Raw genomic sequence first — 9,471 nt, 5'->3', positions numbered from 1 at the left:
AATGGAACCAAATGGACCCTAATGGGTCCAAATGGACCCGTTCTATTTGTAGACTCTCAAGAGTTACAGACCCATAAGGGTCCATTTGGTTCCAAACTATCATTTAGCTGGGGACCCCCTGGAACTCCATCAAGTACCCCTAGGGGTCCCCAGGCCCCACTTTGGGAACCACTGTCCTAGGGGACCCCGGTCAATGCAGTATAATGGGTTTAAGTTAATAACACCACTGATATTCAATCAAGTACTGATTTAAAGAACAAAAGCCCTAAGTTTACCAAATTGAACAGAGAGCATGCGTGCGTGCGTGTGTGTGTAGACATGCATGCATGTGTGAATGTGTGTGCTATATCTTTGGACGGCGCTCCCCGACTCTCAGCAAATAGAAAAACTTGTGACTGAAATGACCAGCTATTGAACAGAATGTACAACATTTGAAGGAAGTCTGCACTGTATCAGGTTGAGCTCCATTAGGCTGATGGATTGATCAGCCCGGATAAGGAGACCATTTAGTCCTGGCATTGATTGAGACCTCCACGTAAGAAAGAAATGTGTTTGTCTGGACAGAGAGGAGTGTGTTTGCCAAGAGGAGATGGAGGGCCTGCCTATATGAAATTGCCTAATGATTTGCTTTTATCTGCCCTTCCTCCAATGGGGCTAGCTGGCAAGCACTTCCTGCATGGAGGGAAATGAGGGAGCTATATGGTTCCATGTTAATTAAACATGAACGAAGCCATACAAGGAGAAGAAAAAATACTATTTCATGCAGGTACAGGGAACATGTCCACCGATGCCAAGTTCAACAAGAACCAACAAGGTTGTGCCCTGTGTGTGTGTGTGCATGTGCATGTGCGTGTGCGTGTGTGTGTGTGTGTGTGTGTGTGTGTGTGTGCGTGCATGCATGCGTGTCTTCCATCTATTCAACCAGTGTTAAGTCTCCCTTGTATGGCTCATGGAAATGCAGCCTATATGAAACATTAACAGCAACAGAAACAAAAGTGAATTCATGACTTTCTGTTTCAATTACGAAGCAGATATTTGCTTGTTGATTCAGTTAACCACTTGAGACCTACAGTAGGCTCTGTATACTTTGTTGCATGAAAAAATAAATGCCAGAGACAGGGATGCCATAATGTGGTTAAACGTCAAACCTCAGCAGGCTCACTGAGACCAAAATGGCAGTATTCCATTGCTGTTCAATTCAATCCACTGTCTTGTTTCTCTAACCCCCCCCACCCTCTCTCTCTCATGCGCAACCAGGCAGACTTGAATGAATGAGTGACCATGCTTTGAGGGTGACAGGGCCTCAAAAACGTGCTGTCTGTCTGTCTGTCTGTCTGTCTGTCTGTCTGTCTGTCTGTCTGTCTGTCTGTCTGTCCTGTGTCATGTCGCACCGCAGCCTTGTTGTCGAGGGTAGCCGTGGCACTCATCGGATGAAAAGAAACACCTTGGTGAACTTTTCAAAAATGCCCTTTTTGCTGCTGACACACACACATGCACACGCGCGCACACACACACACACGCACTGCTCTGTCCACAAAACGACTTCAACTACATTATATTTTAATAGACACATACTCACCTATTCTTTTCACTCGCACGCACGAACGTGCACACGCACACACACTCACTCTCTCTCTGTCTTTCTTCTCACTGTCATCCCATGATCCATCTGTCTCCCCGTGGATTCGTGTCATCTGCGCCACGTTGGTTTTCCGTAATGATGACATGTGACTCTGGTATAATCAACAGAACAAATGTCCCAGTAGCCCTCTTCCTTGCCTCGCGGGGGAAACCCACTGTGGAAAGAATCGATTGGCAGCTCCCGTGTACATTTGCATATTTTTGCGTTTAAAGTCCTCCGCTCTTTCAGACTTTGGTGACGCGAGGGATTTACGCAGTGAAGGGGGAAATGGATTACCAGTGTTTCATCACCTGACTTTAGGCAATGCATTTCATCAAAAGGAGCAGGAAATCATGTTTTTTTCTTTTCTTTTCCCTCACGTCAGCCCACGAGTCGTTTGACGTTTCTTATGTAACAGACTGAAACGTGTCAAAGAGTTGTGAGACGTGGGGGGGGGGGGGGCTTGGGCCGTGGGCGGTTGTCGGCGGGGGGCACCATTAGCGGGCGGGCCGCGCGACGCTTGGGATTGCCCTGCTCGCTCACATCATCAGAATGGATTCCCATGTGTATTATTACCAACTTATTTTAAAGGGATGGTGGATTGGAAAGGAACATATACATACTGTATATGTTCAATGTTCACATGTCGAACTTCAGATGTCTTAACTTGTAGTGGAAAAACAGAATGCGGCTATTTTCCTGGAAAGAAATCTGAAAACAATATGCTTTTGACATCCACCCCTCTGGTCATTCATCTTCATGGCCTGAATTAAATACATATATTTCCTTTTGAGAAATGTCTTCTGTTGTCTATTTTTGAGATACTGCATATATGGGTGCCAGCCTGCCAGGCACAGGCCCTGGGGACCCTGGTTAACAAAGTATACTGTATAGTAGGCTATATAGGAAAAGTTGTTAAATTATTATTATTTTATTCTTCATATTCACGCTATAGTGAAAGTGTGTATGCCCATTAAAGACCCACTTTCAGTGCAATAAATAACAGACTGAGACTGATTTTAGGATGTTGACAGAAAAGAAAGAGTTTAGACATATTGCAACATCCTTTTCTGCTCTATCAAAACTTTATATTTTTTTTATAACCATCTGATGCTTATAAAATTCCTTTAGGCCAAGTTTCAGAGATGTCTTGATCAGACCAAAATGTTGACATGTTTAAAGTTTTTGGTGATTACTTCTGAAAACACACAATACATAAAAGCAGAGGCATGGATTCCCAACAAATCAAACACTATAGGGACATTATTATTCTGTTAGTAGTGTAGTACGAGCCACTATTGTGCTAATGATCCACGTTTACTGTGTATTCTACTGTGTATTACGTAAGGGATAATGTATGGCTGAGTGGTGTTTATAGATACATCACCGATAGGCTGATTAACCACCGACGTGTAGCGACTCAGCCATACATTATGCCGCTTATTACACGGCTACTTTGATACATACATTAATAAATTGACCCAAAGCGCAAAAAAACAAGGTATTTCCTGTGTCGCACTGGCCGGTTGGAAAACAAGGAAGTGAGTTGATCAAATATAATCCATTTTTGGGTACTGCATCGTCTATTCCTCGCTGTTCTCAAAAAACATTTTTGAGAGCAATGTTTAGCTGTAAATGACTGTGTGCATGTGGGTTTACATGGCTGTCATGTTGGAACCAGCAGTAAATCAGCGGGGCACAGCAGGTGCTCCGAGCCAGAAATAACAGACCGCTGAATTTAGCGATTGACCAATCAGAATCAAGCTTAATTCAACCAAGCCGTGAAATAAATGCTATTCAAATTGGCTGCTGGGAGGGCCGGCGAACCACAACCACATCACTCTGACTCAGTCAAGAAGGTGAGGAAGACAGGATAGGATGACACTATGAGTAAGAAAGACAATCATAAACAAATGTCACTATAACTGAGACATGACCATAAACAAACCCAACATGCTCTATTATGGAGATCCAGCCAGTTGCCCAGAACCAAAGATCTGACCACTATGCCCTGTGCATATACTGTACTGTATGGGAGCGACCGACTTCAAACTCGACACACGCATCACCTATAGGACTCAAGGGCAGAGCACAATGCCCACCGTCGAGTCGTTTGGTTATGCGGTTTCCCAGAACCACCAATCCGATCGATAATCAAGTCCATATCTAGACTACACTCCATGGAAGACTTTGTAAGTTATGGCATTCCGTGACATAATAATTATGTACCCAACTTGGGCTCCTTGAAATAATAAACAAAAAAAAAACGTTTGAGAACCACTGCTCTATTCTTCCTTCTGCAGATCTCCAGCGGGGGGCGGACACAGGCTACGAAGGCTTTTCTGTAGCACATGGGCATCTGTGGGCTCCATCTCCTTGTAGTAATCCTTTTTCGTTTCGATGATCTTAAAGCCAAACTTCTGGTAAAAGTCGATGGCCGACTGATTGCTGGTGTGCACGTGAAGGTAAGCGTTGTCGAAGGCACCGTCCTTCTCACAGACGTTCAGCACGTGCTTGAGCATCTTTGTGCCCACGCCTCGTTTCCGGTAGGGCGCCAGGCAGCCCAGTGTCATGATGTAAAGCCTCTTCTGGCTGTGGGCGTGCTCCACTCGGCAGCACACTGACCCCACCGCAATGTCGTTGAAGTATGCCAGCTTGGCGAGCTCCCCCACCTCCAGGACATCTTTGTAGAACTTGTCATTGTAGCTGACGGGGAAGATGACCTGGTCGAGGCGTTTCAGCTGCTTAATGATGTGGGGCGTAACATCGCCCAGCTCGATACGGCAACCTTTCATTGCAAACCAGAAACCACTGAGTACTGAGTCCTTCGTTTCGGAGATCCTTTCGTGTCTGAAGGAATGTCAGTGTGCTGTAATTCGGGGGCACTAACCATGTAGTACCTGGTATCATATACTTGGAGGACAGTTTATGACATCAGTAACCTCCATATTTGGGCATTTCTATAGTGTTATCAAAGAACTTGAAGGCCAGTCTGGAGATGAGAGGAACTTGATGGCTGGCCCCTCCAGTGACATCATCAATATTATGGTAGTAATCTCCATATGTGGGCAGAACATAGAACTTTTGTTTAGCATCCCCCACAACCTTGGGTCTGCAGTTTTAAAGAAACACTGACTGCTGGTCAGGTCTGACTTTAGCTTAATTTAATGGCACACAATGACTCAAATTCATGATGGATCAGTCTCCATTTCTAATGGAAATGTGCTCAGAGGATACAGATAAAATTAAATCAGGAAAGTCCTCAGCTTGATTTATTATGACAGGAGAGCCATAACTTTGCAATAAAACCTTAAAACTGTTTTCCAAAGGTAACAGCCGTGAGGTTTAATGGCACTTTAATTCCATCTAGATGACTCGGCTTCATTTTTAATTCATCAGGGTCCATCTCCCCTGGCATACCTGATCATCTTCAATTTGTAATTTTAATTACTTGCGCAAGCACTGCGATCTGTTGGGGTATGTGTGTATGTACTGTATGTATGTATGTCGGTGTCCTCTGTTGACGTTACCAACAACAGCCAATAAGACCTCACCAGTGGTGAGCGCGCTCTGCTTGCACACAAGTACACCATACACACACTGTGCAAGTTGGTGCAAGTTGAGTGCATTTCTAGTTCTCTTTGAGATACCGTTTGAATATCCGGTGATCTGGCCCTCAGACACTTTAACAGTGAAATCTATTGCCATGCGGTTTGATTGTAAATGTAAATGCCTTCGACATTGTATTGTGACATTGGTGTCTCGGATCTCCATAGGCTATACTTAAGGTCTGGTGACATTACAAAAAGGTATTTTTGTAATGGACTGTGATGTAACAGTCCGTCCCCCCCCCCGTCCCCCCCCCTAAAAAAAAGACATTTGCCAGCACTGTTGAGGGATTGTGCCTGTTTTCATTGCAGCTCAAAAGGCTTCAGAACACACCATCCCACAGAAAATCCACTGAATGTTCAAAGTTCAGGTTGCATTGTTTGGGTGTAATAGAGCGTCGCAGTCCCGCCCCCTCGAGAGACCCGGAAAAGAAATCCCCGTTAATTTTCCTCATAGACTTTTCAGAAAGTATTTATTTAAAGACGTTTACGCCGCGGACAAAGCCAACTCTTGTTGTGACCAATCATGACAACAAACACAATTTTTCGGACCAAACAAAGAATTAGAAAGTAGAAAAAAACGCCAGGTTACAACACTTTTTTTGTTGTTTTTCTTCTTTGTAATTATTTGTTTGGTCCAAAATATTGTGTGTGTTGTCATGATTTGTCACGACAAGAGTTGGCTTCGTATGACGCTTAAAAGGTCTTTAAATAAATACGTTTTGAAAAGCCTATGGAGAAAATGAATGGAGAATAATTTCCTGGGCCACTCGTCGTTCTGAAAGGGGGAGGGACTGCGACACTCTATTGAGGTCATACAACCTAAAAGAAAAACGAAAAAGATAACCTTTAAAGATAGGGTGCCGTGATTTGTGGAAGGCGAAGATTATGTTATGCTTGTTAGATTTTATTGTGCAATGCGAGACACACATACAATGTCAATGCAAAGATGCAAATGTAAGTGTGCATGAGGCGAAGTGGGCGAGGGCGACGAAGCCTCTCTAGAATCTTTCCTATACACCTCGTTGCCAAAAACTGTCAATCTACAACCTCACAATGTGTTGTGAGCTTGTTGAACGGCTAGAGTGATTGTTTGCCTATGTGTGCCAAATGTTTTATGGCAAAATATATGGCCAAAAATAGGGGCGCTATGGTTTAAATGTGCGTATTATGTGTAAAATAAACTACAGTACAATACACAGAACGGTGATGGTTCCATAACCACATGGTCTGTATGGCCGTTCCAAGCAGGCTGCAGCGTGCTGCCATCGCCATGGGGGACGAAGGATGCTGATTTAGCTCCTTCCACATTATACTATACATGACCAAGCAGACCTCATTTATTTTCACTGCATCTCCCTCCCTCCATCCTTCCCTCTCTCTCTGCACACGCACACGCACACACACACACCCTCCTTTTTCAGGCTCTATACAGCTTTCTTCTCCCTAGCAACCCCACTCTGTGCAGACGCATGGGGAGGAAGCGTTTAAAGGAGCATACTAGCCTTTTTGACATGTGGGTCCTTTGTCACCGTTTCTTTGATAGGATTTCATGCAGTGCATTTTATCATCATCAAGATCACGGGTCACGCTACGATTTGAAACTGAGGATCCCAATGTTCTGCATGATTAAAAATGTCTGACATCTGATAAAAATAACAGCAATTGTCAGTAATTTGAAGTTAATGCACAATCCATGTAAAGCTCCTTGGATTAAGGCGCTATATAAATGCACCATTTACACAGTCACACACACACACACACACACACGCACACGTACACGTACGACTAGGATTGAAAATAACAGCGTGTTCCTCTCCTCTCCTCCGTCACGCTATCATGATGGTGCTCTGATAACTTGCTCTCTCTCAAACACAGAACTGCCACTATGGTAAACATAGGCATGGGCAACTGGTGGCCACATGCGGCCCTCACTCAATGCGGTTAATATACGAACATTGATGTATTATTGATTTCAGCTAATTACTAGCATTGCATAATGGGGTTTTTATCCTGCAGCAACGATAAAATATAGATTGCAATTCCATATACTATTGAAGTTCCATACTGTATATCCTCAGAGAAGGTTTGTTTTACGTTGCCTCCGAGCAGCCCGATGCCTAGCATGCTTTTATTGAAATTGCTGGAAGCAGAGATGCCAAGGAGACCCGGGCTATGGACCCGTTCCATTTCATCCCAGGCCGACGCTGCTTACATGTGCATATCTCCATCCTGGTCTGTACCTTACATGTGCATATCTCCATCCTGGTCTGTGCCTTACATGTGCATATCTCCATCCTGGTCTGTGCCTTACATGTGCATATCTCCATCCTGGTCTGTACCTTACATGTGCATATCTCAATCCTGGTCTGTGCCTTACATGTGCATATCTCCATCCTGGTCTGTACCTTACATGTGCATATCTCCATCCTGGTCTGTACCAACGTTTGGGTTCCTATTATTCTGCCTGTCATTTCTCCTTTGTCTCATCCTCTCCATCTCCTTTGAAGCTGCATCCTCTCTCTCCTTTCAAAGGTTCCTGCCATCATGCGGCTCCGAAGCTTGCTCGCTCGCTGTCCCATGGAAGCACATGATGAGATTACGCAATTACTCACCTATGATTAATAATTTATATCATCATGTAATTGGCATGTATATTTTATATAAGCACGGCAAGTAATTATTTATTATTTCACCGTTTCCTCGGCATGTAAATAATGTGATAAAAAGTTAAAGCTGAAGGGTTTAAAGGAGAATTCCATGCTAGAAGGCTTTCTTACCTTTATTTGTAGTTGTTACGTCCCCACCAAAGAGGTCCAGGTGTTATTTTGTGCAAAAGCGCATTATTGGCTATTTCCCCTAATATAAGCCCTCAATAGGGGTTGGGTTTTTGTGCTAATTCGCTTATTTCCATCGAAATAAGTAGTAAAGTGTGCCGCTTGGGATACTATTTACATTATGAAGAGAGGATATATACAAAAACATTATTTTTGAGCGATGGAAATAAGCGAATTAGCACAACTCCCCAATGCCCCATTCATTTCAATGCAATTCATTTCAATTCATTGAGGGCTTATGGTAGGGGAAATAGCCAATAATGCGCTTTTGCACAAAATAACACCTGGACCTCTTTGGTGAGGACGTAACAACTACAAATAAAAGTAAGAAAGCCTTCTAGCATGGAATTCTCCTTTAAACGTAACCTATATAGCCTATGTTTGTCATAATCCTTCGTTCCTTCCCTGTGTATGTGTGTGTGCTGAAGGAGAGGTTGAACTCGTTAGGGGTTAAGTGGTTGACATGAGCTCCTCTGTTAGGGTCCATTAAGTACATGTACATATATGAATACAAAGTACTGTACTTAGAGCACACACACACACACACACACACACACACACACACACACACACACACACACACACACACACACACACACACACACACACACACACACACACACACACACACACACACACACACACACACACACACACACACACACACACACACACACACACACGTACGTTATGCTGATGCTACACACTGGTACACATGATCTGTACCACAGATGTGTCAAAATGCACAATACTATACTCCTATGAAACAGCAAAACCGCAAAGGCATACAAATATTGAAGATTTTACAGTTCATAATATATATACAATACATGTTTTATTTATCTTTGGTATATCTACATTATAGATATGCAATTGTGTCTCCCAAATAAATATGTTATGTCATTTCACACTATATTATTTTTCTGTAAGGCGGAGCCCCATGCCCTCCTCTTTCATACCCTCGCATTTGTCTCCCTCACTTTCTCTGCCATCTCTCTTTCATCTCCCTCTATCTCTTTCATCTCTCTCTCTCTCATCACATCATCCCAGAGTGACAGGTTGCTGACAGCTCATCTGATGGTGGAAATGGACAATGACTTGCTTTTAACTGTAATTTTTCAAACTCTCTCTCTCTCTCTCTCAGGGGCGGGGTTTCCAGAAAGGGGAGGTGGGGGATCGTATTGAGCGTTCACTGAGCGTGACCGTGATGATATGGAGGATGCTCCTAGCGGGACGTATCGATGAAACGGCATGTTTTCACAGCTTGGGGTGAACTGAGGGCGAGGGCACCCAGGGGACAATGACTACGAGAGCGGAGGGGGTAGAGAGGGAGAGAGACGGACAAGAGAGATAGAGAAAGAGAGGCAGGGATGAGAGAAGATGACAGAGAGAAGCAGGGAATAGA

At 43.8% G+C, this 9,471-nt stretch overlaps 1 protein-coding gene across 1 annotated transcript; it reads right to left on the bottom strand.

Moving 5' to 3' along the window:
- Positions 1-3,906: 3,906 nt before the first annotated feature.
- Positions 3,907-4,416, bottom strand: LOC310866752 (N-alpha-acetyltransferase 50-like; the record flags this gene model as incomplete). The annotated part of the gene is made up of 1 exon (XM_083776476.1): positions 3,907-4,416. One exon carries the CDS (start codon positions 4,414-4,416, stop codon positions 3,907-3,909), a length of 510 nt encoding a protein of 169 aa, XP_083632602.1.
- Between the last annotated feature and the right edge of the window lie 5,055 nt (positions 4,417-9,471).

The sequence above is a fragment of the Protomyctophum parallelum genome (genome assembly GCF_964188405.1).
Source record: "Protomyctophum parallelum genome assembly, chromosome: 11".
In the NCBI taxonomy this organism is placed as follows: Eukaryota; Metazoa; Chordata; class Actinopteri; order Myctophiformes; family Myctophidae; genus Protomyctophum; species Protomyctophum parallelum.
Note: the sequence above shows the minus strand (reverse complement) of the source record. Positions and strands in the feature narration are given on the sequence as shown.